This window comes from Rhinopithecus roxellana, chromosome 1 (genome assembly GCF_007565055.1).
Source record: "Rhinopithecus roxellana isolate Shanxi Qingling chromosome 1, ASM756505v1, whole genome shotgun sequence".
NCBI lineage: Eukaryota > Metazoa > Chordata > Mammalia > Primates > Cercopithecidae > Rhinopithecus > Rhinopithecus roxellana.
In genome coordinates, this window is record NC_044549.1 from 190824833 (window position 1) to 190841641 (window position 16809).

Here is a 16809-nt window from a genome sequence, read left to right on the forward strand (position 1 = left end):
ATAAAGATCACTGTGTGGCCTCCAAAACTAACATAGTTTTTTACAATCAGGCTATTTTATCTTACCATGTTCATGAAGGAAAATGTAACAAAATAATTAAAGTAACAAAGCCGATTAATGTAAATTTGTAAACTAAAGCCAGGCCACTTGATACTCAAGTAAATCTGATACTCAGAAAAACACTCAGGGAGCTTTGGAGAGAACATACTAATGGTTCAGTAGTTAGTGAATTAAGATACCATTTTAACAAACAATACTTTTTTGTTGTTGTTGAGACAGAATCTCACTCTGTCACCCAGGCTGGAGTGCAGTGGCACGATCTGGGCTCATTGCAACCTCCGCCTCCCAGGCTCAACCAATTCTCATGCCTCAGCCTCCCAAGTAGCTGGGAATACAGGCGTACACCGTCATGCCTGGCTAATTTTTGTATTTTTAGTAGAAAAAGGTTTTCGCCATGTTGGCCAGGATGGTCTCGAACTACTGGCCTCAAGTGATTTGCCCTTTTCAGCCTCCCAAAATGCTGGGATTACAAGCATGAGCCACCACACCCAGCCCAAATAATATGTTAAAATAAAAAATAATCCTCCTTTTCATATTGCTTTTGAAATAGGTTTTTAATGTGGTATTAATTTTTTTTTTTTTTTTTTTTTTTTTTTTTGAGACGGAGTCTTGCTCTGCCGCCCAGGCTGGAGTGCAGTGGCCGGCTCTCAGCTCACTGCAAGCTCCGCCTCCCGGGTTGACGCCATTCTCCTGTCTCAGCCTCCCGAGTAGCTGGGACTACAGGCGCCCGCCTCGTCGCCCGGCTGTTTTTTTGTATTTTTTAGTAGAGACGGGGTTTCACCGTATTAGCCAGGATGGTCTCGATCTCCTGACCTCGTGATCCGCCCGTCTCGGCCTCCCAAAGTGCTGGGATTACAGGCTTGAGCCACCGCGCCCGGCTAATGTGGTATTAATTTTTAAGTTACTTTTGGTTAAACCAAGCAGACGATAATTGTTCTTTTTTAAAAAACTCATCTAGTGCTACATCTTTTCTATGCTAAAGATCTATGACTTTAAAATGCGGGAAGGCAATGAGAAGAAAGGAGAAAAAGCTTTTAGAAAAATAATGAAGTTTCATCTTTCCACAGTATGGATCAATTTTTACCAATAGAAAAAACATACGCTATGCATTTACAAATACCTGGTTACAGAATAATTCAAAATACATAAAACCATACATTTATAATAACCCTTTAATAAGATTCCTCATATCATCTTTGAGATAGAAATCAAATACCAATAGAACTGAAAAAATGCTAATGATTACCTTTTATTTATCTATTTATTTATTTTTAAGATCCAGGGTCTTGGCTCTGTCATCTGGGCTAGAGTGCAGTGGCATGATCATAGCTCACTGTAGCCTCAAACTCCTGGGCTCAAACGATACTCCTGCTTCAGCCTCCTGAGTAGCTAGGACTACAGACACATGCCTGGCTAATTTTTTTTTATTTTTTGTAGAGACAGGGTTTCACTATATAGGCCAGGCTGGTCTCAAACTCTTGGCCTCAAGTGGTCCTCTTTCCTGGGCCTCCGAAAGTGTTAGGATTACAAGTCTGAGCCACTGCACCCAGCCTATTTATCTTTTGATAAATATATTAACAGGCAAAAGGTAGAAGCTTCCAAATGTCCATCATTGGATAAATAGATAAATAAAATGTGGATGGAAAACATTAGACTATTATTCGGCTTTTAGAGGGAGAAAATTCTGACACTTGCTATAAAATGAATGAACTTTGAATAATGCCAAGTGATTTAAGCCAGTCATAAAAGGAGAAATACTGCACTTATATGAAGTACCTCAAATGGTTAAGTTCATGGAGACAAAGTAAATGGTGGCTGCTGAAGGCTGAGGGGAAGGGAAATGGGAAGTTATTGTTTAATAGATACAGAGTTCCAATTTGGGAAGATGAAAAAAGTTTTGGAGAGGTATGGTGGTGATGATTGTGTAACAATGTGAATGTACTTAATGCCACTGAATGATATACTTCAAAAACTGTTAAATGTTAAGTTTTATGCATGTACATTTTATCTCAATAAAAAAATTAAGTGAAAATGAAAAAGACAGTATATTTCATTCTTGCTTTTTAAGAGTGATCCGTTTGTATACTAAAATGCCTATATCAGATTCATAGTAATTATAGCAACTCTGAAATAAAAGCATTCTGGTTTTATAATAGTCAAATTTTTTAAAAATAAAAAATAAATAAATAAAATAAAAGCAAACTATTTCCAAACCTTATTAATCAAGGAATTGAATTCCATTAGTCTACAATCCTTTCTCAGGTCATCTTTTGGCTTACACATCATGATGTAGAACTTTCCATCTGACCCTTTTAAAGAAATCTTCTTTGGTTTCTGAAGAGAAGCAAGAATTTCCACCTAAAAGATAATGAATTATATATGAATTAGGGCCAAAAATTTCTGTGTAAATGTCTATATATTATAAACCTTGAGTTACGTTAAAAAAAAAATTACAAGCTATATTATGTAGTGAATTTGTATTTTAAAATTTTTTAATTTTAATTATCTATGACCTATGAAAAGAATGACTGTCTATGAACAGAAACATTTTCACCCATTAAAAATAGCTACGACATAAAAAGATTACTTCATCGGCCGGGCGCGGTGGCTCAAGCCTGTAATCCCAGCACTTTGGGAGGCCGAGACGGGCGAATCACGAGGTCAGGAGTTCGAGACCATCCTGGCTAACACGGTGAAACCCCGTCTCTACTAAAAAATACAAAAAGCTAGCCGGGCGAGGTGGCTGGCGCCTGTAGTCCCAGCTACTCGGGAGGCTGAGGCAGGAGAATGGCGTCAACCCGGGAGGCGGAGCTTGCAGTGAGCTGAGATCCGGCCACTGCACTCCAGGCCGGGCGACAGAGCGAGACTCCGTCTCAAAAAAAAAAAAAAAAAAAAAAAAAAAGATTACTTCATCGCCAATACAAGTACTTACATATTCAAATCCAGACAGCCCCCTTCAAAGCAGTCAAAATGTTTAAAAGATTTTTGAAACATCTTTTCAGGATCTTTCTGCAAAGCCTGAGACTCTGTTTTTCAATGCTTTATCAATTAAATGTAATTTGATTTCTGAAAAAACAAACTCCTCCAAAATTAAGTGTACCTAATGGAGTGAGTAAATAAGGTGAATAATACTGCTTAAATTAAAAACAAAGCATAGACTGGGTACAGTGGCTCACGTTTATTATACTAACATGGAAGGCTGAGCAGGAGGATGGCTTGAGCCTAGGAGTTCGAGACTAGTCTGGGGAACATGACGAAACCCCGTATCTTCAAAAAATTTTAAAAATTAGCTGGGCATGGTGACATGCACCTGTAGTCCCAGCTACTCAAAAGGCTGAGGTGAGCAAATTGCTTAAGCCTGAGAGGCAGAGGTTGCAGTGAGCTAAGATCACACCACTGTTCTCCAGCCCGGGCAACAGAATGAGACCCTGTTTCCACAAAAAAAAAAAAAAAAATAAATAAATAAATAAATAAAGTAGAAGAAAAATCAAACTGTGAAAAAGTAAAAATTTTAGTCATACTAAAACTATAGGAGTATTTGAAAAATCAAAACATTAGGGTGAATGTGAATCATGAATCAGAATTTTTTTTAATCACTGAATTTTTTTGCCATCAGTACAAATGAGTTTAGTTTTACTCTTCTGTATTTCCAATTTTTTTTTCTTCACAAATAAGATTCATGTAGATTCTGTGAAATATACTTTTTATCTTAATTTGAAGTTAACAACTAAATTTTAAAATCATAGTCATATAAAACTGAAGTTTACCGTATCATCAAACCCTGCAATATAGGCCCAATGTCCAGGAAATGGCTCATGGCTAGCATGGTTAGCATGGGTACCCAGAATTGATGGAAGTGTAGGTATCATGACTGATTGCAGAGGAATGAGGATTTCACTAAATGTTGCTTCTTCTACCAGTTTTTTAAGCATTTTAAAATGAGTGCTCATGCTTAATGTGGAACTACTTCCATCAACCTGAAAAAATAAATAGTGCATTTTAGTTTGTGTTTACCTTAAATTCAACTAGAACAAAAATTTCACTTTTACAATATTGTAATTACAAAGGCTCAGCAGTCTGTGGTTTCCTAATCAACCCATTTTAGCCTCTGCCATTTACCTCATTAATAATAGTACCTACATCATAGGATTGTTTAATGATTAAAGGAGACAGTAGAGGCCTAAAATCTATTATCAGATATTAGAAAATCCAAAGAGCTCTGTAAATCAAACTCTCACTGAAGAAACAGTTATGTGTTTGATTATGGGATACTCCAACAGGTTACCCTCAGTGGAAAAATCAAATATTAAATATGCACTATATTACCTTAAAACTCTTAAAAATCCTGAATTTCTAGGTGTAGCTTGCCACAAAAGTTTCAGATAAAGAACTGGAAATCTGTACATGTAAAGCACTTACAACAGTGTTAGTGTTTTAATAAATGTTGGCCACCATAACACTGTTTTTGATAATGTCAAGTGCATCAGAGTTCAAATGGGATTAATGGAGATAATAAATGCAGATTACACTTTTGAGATGTTTATTGATAAAGGAAAGGTGAGAAATAGTCTGTATCTTTTCATCTATAAACAATGATGGACTCTGAATATTTGTCAGGTTAAGTCTAGCTATGTACCTTATTAAAGAGCTTCTCTCTCCCTCCTTATAACCACCCCCACCTCCCACTTTTATCTTTCCTATACATCCTTGGGGGTTTTTCTCTAATACTTTAGGTAGAATTATGGGGTTACTCTGGTAACCATATTCCTACTTTAGTCACAAATCTACTGAAAAAAGTACTTATTACTCTAGATAACCATCTGCTTAGTTCCCTATAAGACTATAAGCATCTCAGGCAGAGAACAGATTTTATTCATCTTGTTTCCTTTAGCATAGTGCTTGTCCCCTTACCGGCACTGAAATGTATACTAAAAGAATGAAAAGTAAAACCTCAACCGTCTTCCGTATCATAAGTGTAGTTTAATAATGTATATGAATTTTGAAAGTTTAAAGATATGATATAATCATAGAGACTGCTATAAGTAACTTTGAATACTTTACATACTTATATTTTTATTGCTTATTTCATATTCTCTACTAAAAATTTCTGAGAAACATGGATATCTACCCTCAGAAAATTCTTAATTTGGGGAGGGGGGAGGGGGGAGGAGGGAGGGATTGCATTGGGGAGTTATACATGATATAAATGATGAATTGATGGGTGCTGACGAGTTGATGGGTGCAGCACACCAACATGGCATAAGTATACATATGTAACAAACCTGCACGTTATGCACATGTACCCTAGAACTTAAAGTATAATAAAAAAAAAAAAAAAAACTTTTATAAATATTAGAAGGTATTTTGAAGATATATTAGAAATATTAAAAACTGCTTTATTAAGATAAATCATACATAATTAAAATACGTAATACATTTTTATATATGTGTACACCTATATGTTAGAATTTTAATTTAATTAATCAAATGAAAAAATCAGCTCAAATTATATAAATATATATATAATTACCCCACATCAGTTTATAAGCACTAAGATTATGATAGTACCGGTTTATTGCACAATTCTAGAAGCTTATCTGTTAGGCGAGTTGCATCTCCAACAAACTTCTCTAAGGATTTTTTCATATGAATGGCTTTATTTAGGATTTCCTTGCATCTGTTCACACGCATGGGATAAGAAGACTGTCATAAAAAAGAGTTAAATACTATTTTATATAAGATTCTTGAAAGATAAATTTTTTGATTGACAAAAAAAAAGTATTCATGATGAGAGTTTACATGATACAAATTTCCTGAAAATTTATTTGGTAATGTTATCAAGAGCCATACAAATATTGCCACCCTATAACTTTGTGAATTATAAAGTTATAGGGATCTGCCCTGAAGAAATAATTAGAAATGAGAATAAACATAGACATAGCTAGATGTGTTACAACAGCAAGAAAAATAGAAGTAACCTTAATGATTAACTAAACAGTTAAATAAGTTATTGAAGGCTATTTTTTAGAATTTTATATATTAAAATTATATCTTTATATTTAATAACATGGAAACAAAGTGAAAAATGTGAAATGTATGGCAACATAATTAAATTTAGTGTTAAAATATGCTAGAAAATATACAAATAAAATTACATCAAAACATTAATGAGGCCGGGCGCGGTGGCTCAAGCCTGTAATCCCAGCACTTTGGGAGGCCGAGACGGGCGGATCACGAGGTCAGGAGATCGAGACCATCCTGGCTAACACGGTGAAACCCCGTCTCTACTAAAAAAAATACAAAAAACTAGCCGGGCGAGGTGGCGGGCGCCTGTAGTCCCAGCTACTTGGGAGGCTGAGGCAGGAGAATGGCGTAAACCCGGGAGGCGGAGCTTGCAGTGAGCTGAGATCTGGTCATTGCACTCCAGCCTGGGCGGCCGAGCGAGACTCTGTCTCAAAAAAAAAAAAAAAAAGTTAATGAATGGCCCAAGGTGTGAATTTTAATTTTTGTTTTATGTCTCTGTATTGCCTAAATTCTCTAAACATTTACTTATTACATATATCGACCAACATATGAATTTCCCTTCAATGATGCAATAACGGTTTTTTAGTATTAAAAATTCAGGTGCTGGCAGGGCACGATAGCTTATGCCTGTAATTTCAGCACTTTGGGAGGCCAAAGCAGAAGGATCACTTGAGCCCAAGAGTTTAAGCCCAGCCTGAGCAACACAGCAAGATCCCATCTCTACAAAAAGAATTTAAAAATTAGCTGTACATGGTGACACATCCCTATGGTCCTAGCTACTGGGAAGCTGAGGCAAGAGAGTCACTTGAACCCAGGACTTTGAGGCTGCACTGAGCTATGATCCCACCATTGCTCTCAGCCTGGGCAACAGAGAAAGATCTGTTTCTTAAGGAAAATAAAAATAAAAATTCAGGTACTTTGGATTAAAATATTTGTGAAAACATAGGTAACCATTTTGCATCAAGCATTAACTGTTTACTAGACTTCATAAAGAAAACACATGCTGAATTATTTGATCTTAAACATGCTAGTTACTTCATTTCATATGGTAAATATATCCAAATATTAAGATATAATGCTATAATTTCTCTCTTTAAAACAATTTAAAATTACTAATCTAATATAGGAGAGAAGCCCTGGAACTTGTATCTACATATTAGTATCACATAATCAGTTTCAAATAAAATGGTAAAAGACCCTTTTCATATAAAAAGGTAAAAGACCCTTTTACCTTTGACACAGCTGTCATCATCCACATTGCCTGTTGAGGATAGGCTAGAAATACTTTGGCTATTATTTCCATCAAGACAACAAAAACTTCATCATGAGAATGACAAATTCGAGAGATCAATTGTGAAAAAGCAGTCAAAAATTGATATGGAGCTAAATAGTTTGTATGCTCTGTGATAACCTTGTTTATTTTACCCAAATCATTCCTCATTTGTACACGATCGGAACGGCCAGCTGGGGGAAAAAATAAGTTTAAAAAACAGTAAAGGAAAGAGAAAAATCAGTATATCAGTTCATTTCACAGAACAAAAATTTTGTTTTAAAAATAGCTTTAAAGTATGTTATTCCCATGCCCAAGGATAGATCACTTGTCAATCTGTGAAACGACAGTTGTCTCTGTCCAACTAGAAAAAAGTATTTACAGCCATTCAAAAACCCAAGGGACATTAATTTTCACTATCCATTTTAATTTGTAGGGTAAATTATTTGGCTAAAACTAACACATTTTAATATGTGTTAGGTTCATCAAGAAATAATCAGATTTTTATTTGTGGCCCTGAATTAAAACTACTTTAAATGTCTATGATTTATTTTTCCTTTTTAACATTTAGTATTTTACTCATACTTACGTAACATCTTAATTATCAAAGTCATTCCAAGCTTTTAGGAAATTAGACTGCCCAGCCAAATCTGACTTTATACCAAAGTTATAATTCCTAGTCCTTTAAAATTTTTACATGAAGAGTTATACCTTTTTCCCATTCATATGCCTTTGTACCATAATCGAGCCATAGAGTTAACATTCGTGGCATTGACTGATATATGAACTGATTTCCATATTGTAGAGATCTGCAATTATATAGACAAGAAACACTATTAGCATACCTGTCTTTATATTATATGAATTAAAAATTAAAGATTTAAACTACCACACACCCTTTTCACAAAAATTATGGCATCAATATTTCTTCCTAGAAGTTATTTTTGACTCCTGTCTCCTTTTTAGCTCACTTAGCTCTATATTGCCTGTACCAAAAACATGTACATACTATATGCTTCCACTTCCATTTCCATTTCTGAGAAGTTATAATAATTTGGTCACCCTAACTAAATCCATATTTCTGCCCTTCAATAAATTCCAGACTAACATTCCTGAAATTCTGGTTTTATCATGCTCTCCCCTTACTCAAAAACAGGAATCAATACCTACATATTAAAACTATATAAATGATTCTGCCTGGGATTCAAATATTCCTAATCTTTTATCTCCACAATTTTCCAATCTTAGCATCTTGCCATTCACCAGTATGCATCTTCCATCAAGTCTGGTTTCCGCACCATCCTACAAACTAACCACTCAACCCTGTTTCTCGTGAAATTTGTGAAAAGTTAAAGTTCTCTCCTTCTTGAATTATTTGGAGGCCTGGATATCAGTTTATTTTCAAAATAAATTTTATTGTGGTTAAATATACATAAAATTTACCATCATAACCATTTTTAAGTGTACAGTTCAGTGGTATATTAATATGGTTGTACATTCACATTGTTGTGCCGTCATCACCACCATTCCCCCTCCAGAACTTTTTTCATCTTCCCAAATTGGAACCCCATACCTATTAAACAGTAACTTCCCATCTCCTTCCCTACCCAGTCTCTGGCAACCACCATTGTGCTTTCTGCCTTCATGAATTTGACCATTTGATGTACCTCATATAAGTGGAAACATACAGTATTTGTCCTTTTTGTGACTGGCTTATTTCACTTAGCATAATGTCCTCAAGGTTCATCCATGTTGTAGCATATGTCAGAATTTCTTTCCTTTTTAAAGCAGAATAATATTCCATTGTGTCTACACTACATTTTGCTGATCAATTAATCTCCCAATGAATTCTTGCACTGCTTTCATGTTTTAGCTATTGTGAATAATGTTGCTATGAAGATGAGTGTACAGATATCTTTTTGAGACCCGTAGAGACAGTTTAATGATACAGAATTACATTTGCCATTCTACAACTATAGAAGAAGTGGGGACTTTCTTTTCCTCTTCTTATTTTGTCAAGATTAATTTAATCAGAAATTAGGAGAGCTAGCAGGTTTTTTTTTTTTTTTTTTTTTTTTTTTTTTGAGACACAGTCTTGCTCTCTTGCCCAGACTGGAGTGTAGAGGCACGATCTTAGCTCATTGCAACCTCTGCCTCCCAGGTTCAGGCCATTCTCCTGCCTCAGCCTCCCAAGGAGCTGGGACTACAGGCGCCCGCCACCACGCCTGGCTAATTTTTTTAATTTTTAGTAGAGATGGGGTTTCACCATATTGGCCAGGCTGGTCTTGAACTCCTGACCTTGTGATCCGCCTGCCTTAGCCTCCCAAAGTGGTGGGATTACAGGTGTGAGCCACCATCGCGCCTGGCCGCATGTGTTTTTTAAAGGTGCACAACATGATGTTTTTGTTTTTAAACATTTATTTATTTATTTAAATTGACAAATAAAAATTGTGTATATTTATTGTGCACATGTTTTGAAGTATACATTGTGGAAGAGCTAAACCAAGCTAATTCGCACATGCTAATTATTTCACATACTTATTTTGTTGTGGAATAAAATCTATTCTCTCAGCAATTTTCAATATAAAACGTTTGTTAACTATAGTGACCATGTTGTAGAGTAGATCTCTTTAACTTATTCCTTCTCTTTAACTGAAGTTTTACGTTCTTTGACCAACATCTCCCCAACTCCTCACTACCCCAACCCCTGGTAATCACCATTCTACTCTCTAGTTCTATGAGTTTAACATTTTTAGATTCTGCATGTAAGTAAGATAATTCAGTATTAATCTTTCTGTGCTGGGCTTATTTCACTTAGAATAATCTCCAGGGTCATCCATGTTCTCACAAATAACAGGATTCCTTCTTTTTTAAGGCTGAATAGTATTCTATTGTGTGTGTGTGTGTGTGTAAGTATACATATATATGCCACATTTTCTTTATTCATTCCCATGTTGATGGACACTTAATTTGATTCCACAGCTTGGCTGTTGTGAAGATGCTGCAATGAACATGGGAGTGCAGATATCTCTTCAACATATAGATTTAACTTCCTTTAGATATATACCCCATAATGGGATTGCTAGAGCATATGATATTTCTATTTTTAAGTTTTAAGGAATCTCCATATTGTTTTCCATAATGGCTCTACTAATTTACCTTCCCACCAACGGTGTATAAGGGTTCCCTTTCCCCGTATCCTCTCCAGTGCTTGTTATCTTTTGTCTTTTATATGATAGCCATTCAAACAAGTGTGAGGTAATCTCATTGTGGTTTTAATTTGAATTTATCTGACGATTAATGATGTTGAACTTTTTTTATATACCTCTGTTGGTCACTTTTATGTCTTCTTTTAAACAATGTCTGCTCAGACTCTTTGCCCATTTTTTTTAATCGGGTGATTTGTTTTCTTTCTTCTATTTTTATTTTTATTTTTTGAGACAGGATCTGGCTCTGTTGCCTGGGCTGGAGTGCAGTGGTATGATCCTGGCTCACTGCAACCTCCACCTCCTAGGCGCAAGTGATCCCCGTTTCAGCCTTCTGAGCAGCTGGGACTATAGGTACATGCCACCACACCCGAATAATTTTTGTATTCTTTTGTAGAGATGGGGGTTTCACCATGTTGCCCAGGCTGGTTTTGAACTCCTGGGCTCAAGTGATCCATCTGCCTCAGCCTCCCAAAGTGCGGGGATTACATGCATGACCCACCGTGCCTGGCCAGGTGATTTGTTTTCTTACTATTAAGTTGTTTGAGTTCCTTACCTATTTTGGCTATTAACCCCCTATCAGATGTGTGGTTTGCAAATACATTCTCCCATTCTATAGTTGTCTTTTCACTCTGTTGATTGTTTCCTTGGCTATGCAGAAGTCTTTTGGTTTGTATAATACCATTTGTCTATGTTTGCTTTGTTGGCTGTGCTTTTTGGCTCATACCCAAAAATATTATTGCCCAAACCAATGCCATGAACCTTTTCCTCTACGTTTTCTTCTAGTAGTTTTACAGCTTCAGGTCTTACATTTAAGTTTTTAAGCCATTTTGAGTTGATTTTTGTATATGGTGTAAGGTAAGAGTGTAATTCCATTCTGTTGCATGTGGACATCCAGTTGTCTCAATACCATTTATTGAAGAGACTATCCTTTCCCCATTGTGGGTTCTTGGCATCTTTGTTAAAGATCAATTGACTGTAAATGCATGGATTCATTTCTGGGCTCTCTATTCTGTTCCATTGGTCTATGTAGACATTTTAATACTAATATTATACTGTTTTGATTATTACAGCTTTGTGGTATATTTTGAAGTCAGGTAGTGTGATGCCTTCAGCTTTGCAGCTTTGTTCTTTTTTTTTTTTTTTTTAGAGATGTAGTCTCACTCTGTCCCCCAGGCTGGAGTGCAATGGCACAATCTCGGCTCACTGTAACCTCCACCTCCCGGGTTCTAGAGAAATTCTTCTGCCTCAGCCTCCTGAGTAGCTAGGATTACAGGTGCATGCCACCATGCCCAGCTAATTTTCTGTATTTTAGTAGAGACGGGGTTTCACCGTGTTGCCCAGGCTGGTCTTGAACTCCTGAGCTCAGGCTGGTCTTGAACTCCTGAGCTTGAACTTCACCTCAGCCTCCCAAAGTGCTACGATTACAGGTGTGAGCCACCACGCTTGGCCAGCTTTGTTCTTTTTGCTCAAGATTTCTTTGGTTATCTGAGGTCTTTTCTAGGTCCATACAAATTTTAGGATTTTTTTTTCCTACTTCTGTGAAAAAAGTTATTGGATTTTTTTTTTTTTTTTTTTGAGACTCCCAGGCTGGAGTGCAGAGGCACGATCTCGGTTCACTGTAACCTCCGCCTCCTGGGTTCAAGCAATTCTACTGCCTCAGCCTCCCTAATAGCTGGGATTACAGATGCACACCACCACATCTGGTTAATTTTTGTATTTTTAGTAGAGACCAGGTTTCACCATGTTGGCCAGGCTGGTCTCAAACTCCTGACCTCAAGTGATCCACCTGCTTCAGCTTCCCAAAGTGCTGGGATTACAGGTGCAAGCCACCGTGCCCAGTCAGAATTTTTAAACAAAAAACAAAACAAAAAAAAAAAAGGAAAGAAAGAAAAAGCTATTGGAATTTTGATAGAAACTACATTGAATCTGTAGATCACTTTGGGCAGTATGAACATTTTAATATTAATTCTTCCAATCCATAAACACAGGATATCTTTCCATTTATGTCTTCTTCAATTTCTTTTCATCAATGTTTTATAGTTTTCATTGTATAGGTCTTTTGCCTCCTTATATTTATTCCTAAGTATTTTATTTTTTGTAGTTACTGTAAATGAGATTGTCTTCTTAATTTATCTGCAAGTAGTCTGTTGTCAGTGTATAGAAATGCTACTTACTTTTGTATGTTGCCTTTATATCCTGCAACTTTATTGAATTCACTTATTTGTTCTAATAGTTTTTTATTGGAGTCTTAGGGTTTCAGTATATAAGGTCATGTTGTCTGCAAACAGAAAAAAGTTGATGACTTCTTTTCCAATTTGGATGCCTTTTATTTCTCTCTCTTGTCTAATTGCTATGGCTAGGATTCCTGGTACTACACTGAATATAAGTGGCAAGCGTGGGCATCTTTGTCTTAACTTTAGAGGAAAAGTTTTGAACTTTTCACCACTGAGTATGATGTTATCTTTGGGGTTACCATACATGGTCTTTACTGTGTTGAGGTACATTCCTCCTATACATAATTTTTTGAAGTTTTTTAGTCATAAAAGCATGTTGAATTTTGTCAAGTGCTTTCTCTGCATCTATTGAGATGACATGATCATATGGTTTTTGTCCTTCATTCTATTAACGTTGTATATCAAATATATATATTTGGATATGTTGAACCATCCTTGCATCCTGGAATAAATTCCACTTGATCATGGTGAATGATCCTTTTAATGTGCTGTTGAATTTGGATTACTAGTATACCTTCTTCATGAGGCCTACCAGACTTTTGCAGCAATTCAATGCAAATAAATACACTTTTGAAATCATAAAGCCAGTGGCTTGTGGCTTGACTTTTGACCTCCATGACTTCTGGACTTCTTTGGTTCACTTTTGGTATCTGGCTAACATAGCCTTTCACATAGCTGGGACCATGGTTGTACAGCCTATGCCTGGCTAATTTATTTATTTTTTTGTAGAGATGAAGTCTTGCCATGTTCCCCAGGCTTTTCTTGAACTTCTGGGCTCAAGCAATCCTTCCATTTCAGCATCCCAAAATTCTGGGATTACAGGCATTAATCAACGTGCCCAGCCATATCTGATATTTACTACATTTATTTTGATTTTTTTTTTTTTTTTTTTTTTTTTGAGACAGAGTCTTTCTCTGTCACCCAGGCTGGAGTGCAGCGGCATGATCATAGCTCACTGCAATCTCTACCTCCTGGGCTCAAGCAACCCCCTTGGCTCAGCTTCCCTTGTAGCTGGGACCACAGGCGTGCACCACCTTGCCTGGCTAATTTTTGTATTTTTTGGGTAAAGATGGGGTCTTACCATGTTGCTCTGGCTAGTTTTGAACTCCTGCGCTCAAGCAATCTGCCTGCCTCGGCCTCCCAAAATTCTGAGATTACAGACATGAGCCACTGAGCCCAGCCTATTTTGAGATCTAATCACACATTCTATTATGTACCATTATTTAAATGTTTTATGTACTTAAGGTTTCTATGCCTAATTGGATTGTAGATTCTTAAGGGCAAATATTAATATTTTAATCAGTAATAACAATTATTCAGTCAGGGGATAAATATGTCTCAATAGCTAAGTTTACTCCCTTAAGCATACAAATATTTTATTTTAACTGCTATGGATAGAAACAGGTTTTGAAATGTACTTACATTCCTGAAGGGTACTTTAAAAATACTCATCATACATAACAGTTTTATGCATATAGAGGACTTTATATAACTACTTGTTTTAAAAGAAATATGTTAAGTAAATTCTATATCCCAAGGCACATGATATATACTAAGACCAACGAGCAAACAAAAGAAGCTATCACTCATTGTTCAAAAGAACTGGGCCAAGAGTGATGGCTCACATCTGTAATCTCAGTGCTTTGGGAGGCTGAGGTGGGGAAGATTGCTTGAGGCCAGGAGCTCAAGATCAGCCTGGGCAACACAGTGAGACCCTGTCTCTACAAAAAATTATTTAAAAACATAGTTGGGCATGGTGGCATGTGCCTATTGTCCTAACAACTCAGGAGGCTGAGGTAGGAGGATCACTTGAGCCCAAAGTTCAAGATCATAGTTAGCTTTGTGTGACTGCACTCCTGCCTCAGTGACAGAGTGATACTCTGTCAATTAAAAAAATGACAGGGTACCTTTACTCATTTTGCTACCCTAATACCATCAATGATGAACCAATATTGCTTTTTTTTTTCCATTTTTTTCCCCTGTGACACAGCCCTCAGGAGATCCCGAGAACATATGCCCTCTTCTTTCTTCTTTTTTTCTTTTTTCTTTTTTTTTGAGATAGGGTCTTGCTCTGTTATCCAGGCTGCTGTGCAGTGGTGCAGTCGCAGCTCACTACAGCCTTGACTTCCCAGATTCAGGTAACCTCAACCTCCAAAGTAGCTAGGACTACAGGCACACACCACCACCCCTGGCTGCAGATATTGCTTTAATTCCTGAAAATATTTAACTGAGAAGTCATAGTACCTCATAATAGGCAATTTTAACAGATTTATTGATCTGAAGATATCCTTCCATGTAAAGCAATGGTATATGAGTATGATAAGGAGAATGTATGGAATGATATTATTTCTTAGTAATTAATAATTTATAAAAATATAAACAGTAGGCCTGAGATTATACTACTTGACTATAATACACTGATATATGAAATTAAAAGTTTTATTTCATCTATTAACTAGTTTAAGAATAAGTACTTTCTACAAGTCTAATGTCAAAGTAATTTTCATATATATATATTATACTACTTCTTATTGGAATGGGCTAGAAGGAAGTATTCCACTGCAATTAAAAATAATCAAGAAGGCTGAGTGGGGTGGCTCACACCCATAATCCCAGCACTTTGGGAGGCTGTGGCGGGCAGATCATGAGGTCAGGAGTTCGAGATCAGCCTGACCAACGTGGTGAAACACCGTCTCTATTAAACATACAAAAATTAACCGGGTGTGGTGGCATGCGCCTGTAATCCCAGCTACTCAGGAGGGTGAGCCAGAATCGCTTGAACCTGGGAAGCAGAGGTTGCAGTGAGCTGAGATTGTGCCACTGCACTCCAGCCATGGTGACAGAGAAAGACTCTGTCTTAAAATAAAATAAAATAAAATAATAATAATAATATATATATATATAACCACAAAATACGACATTTAGGGTCTTCTGGAATTCTACGATTGGGGACTCAGGGGATGAGGGTCTGGAATGGGAAGGATACTTAATTTGGTGCTGTTGAATTTTTTAAAAATCCATGCTGTAGTATTATAATATGTATATTGGTTTTAGTTCACAGTTACTGGCTCCTAATTCCTTGTTATGTCAGGGCACTTTAGACCTCAGGAAACAGAATCTCTCTCTATGAGCTTCTCCTGTCCTTCACTCACCTGCCCAAAGCAGGATTCTAATCTGACTGTGCGTCAAAAGATTCTCATCCCAGAGAGGCTCCTACCCCACACCCTAGAGGAAGGAATGCTACATAGAAAAGGCCAAGAAAAGTCTGAACAGACAGACCTTGCTGGGTTTACATTTTGAGCTGTTTGTCCACTCACATTTCTACATGGCTGTCAATCATGCCCATGTAATAAAGACTCCACTAAAAACCCCACAGGACAGAGTTTGGAGAGCCTCTAGAGAGTTGAACACATGGAGGCTAACAGGAGGGTGACGAAGACCTCTTCCACGTGCCAGGAGGATGGCACACCCCATCTCCATGGAGACAGAAGCTCCTGTGCCGGACCCCTCCAGACATTACCTTATCTATCTCTTCATCGGGCTGTTTACTTGCATCCTTAAAATATCTTTCTTAATAAACCAGTAAACATGTTTCCCTGAGTTCTGTGAGCCACTCTAGCAAATTTACTGAACCCAAGAGGAGGTTGTGAGAACCCCAACTTGAAGCCAGTTGGTCAGAGGTTCCAGAGGCCCAGACTTGCAACTAGGGGAAGGAGGAGATGGTCTTGTGTCACCAAGCCCTCAACCTTTGAGGTATGACACTGTCTCCAGATACAGAGTGTCAGAACAGAATTGGAGGACATCAAGCTGGTGTCCACCGCTTGATGTATGGGGAAAAAACTCCATATATTTGGTCACATAAGTCTTCTACTGTGTTGATGATTGCTGTGTCAGTGTGAGAGCAGAGGAATAACATGGTTAGAGAGAGTTTCCAAAACACATGCCTATATCACTTTTTTCATTTAAAAAGTTAGTTTTTAAAGTGAAGAAAAAAGTTGCATAAAGGAAAAAT

At 36.9% G+C, this 16809-nt stretch overlaps 1 protein-coding gene across 3 annotated transcripts in view; it reads right to left on the reverse strand.

Annotated features, from left to right (window-relative positions):
* The window catches only part of ATR (ATR serine/threonine kinase), a 127008-nt gene that overhangs the window by 13672 nt on the left and 96527 nt on the right, over positions 1-16809 (reverse strand). For all 3 annotated transcript variants that reach the window (XR_004058597.1, XM_030934863.1, XM_030934857.1), the window contains exons 37-41: positions 8066-8163; positions 7316-7548; positions 5629-5763; positions 3828-4037; positions 2275-2418 (exon numbers count right to left, since the gene is read on the reverse strand). Coding sequence is in view for 2 of the 3 variants with exons in the window: in XM_030934863.1 (XP_030790723.1) it covers positions 2275-2418; positions 3828-4037; positions 5629-5763; positions 7316-7548; positions 8066-8163 (820 nt within the window). In the remaining variant the exon portion in view is untranslated. The remainder of the gene's footprint in view (positions 1-2274; positions 2419-3827; positions 4038-5628; positions 5764-7315; positions 7549-8065; positions 8164-16809) is intronic.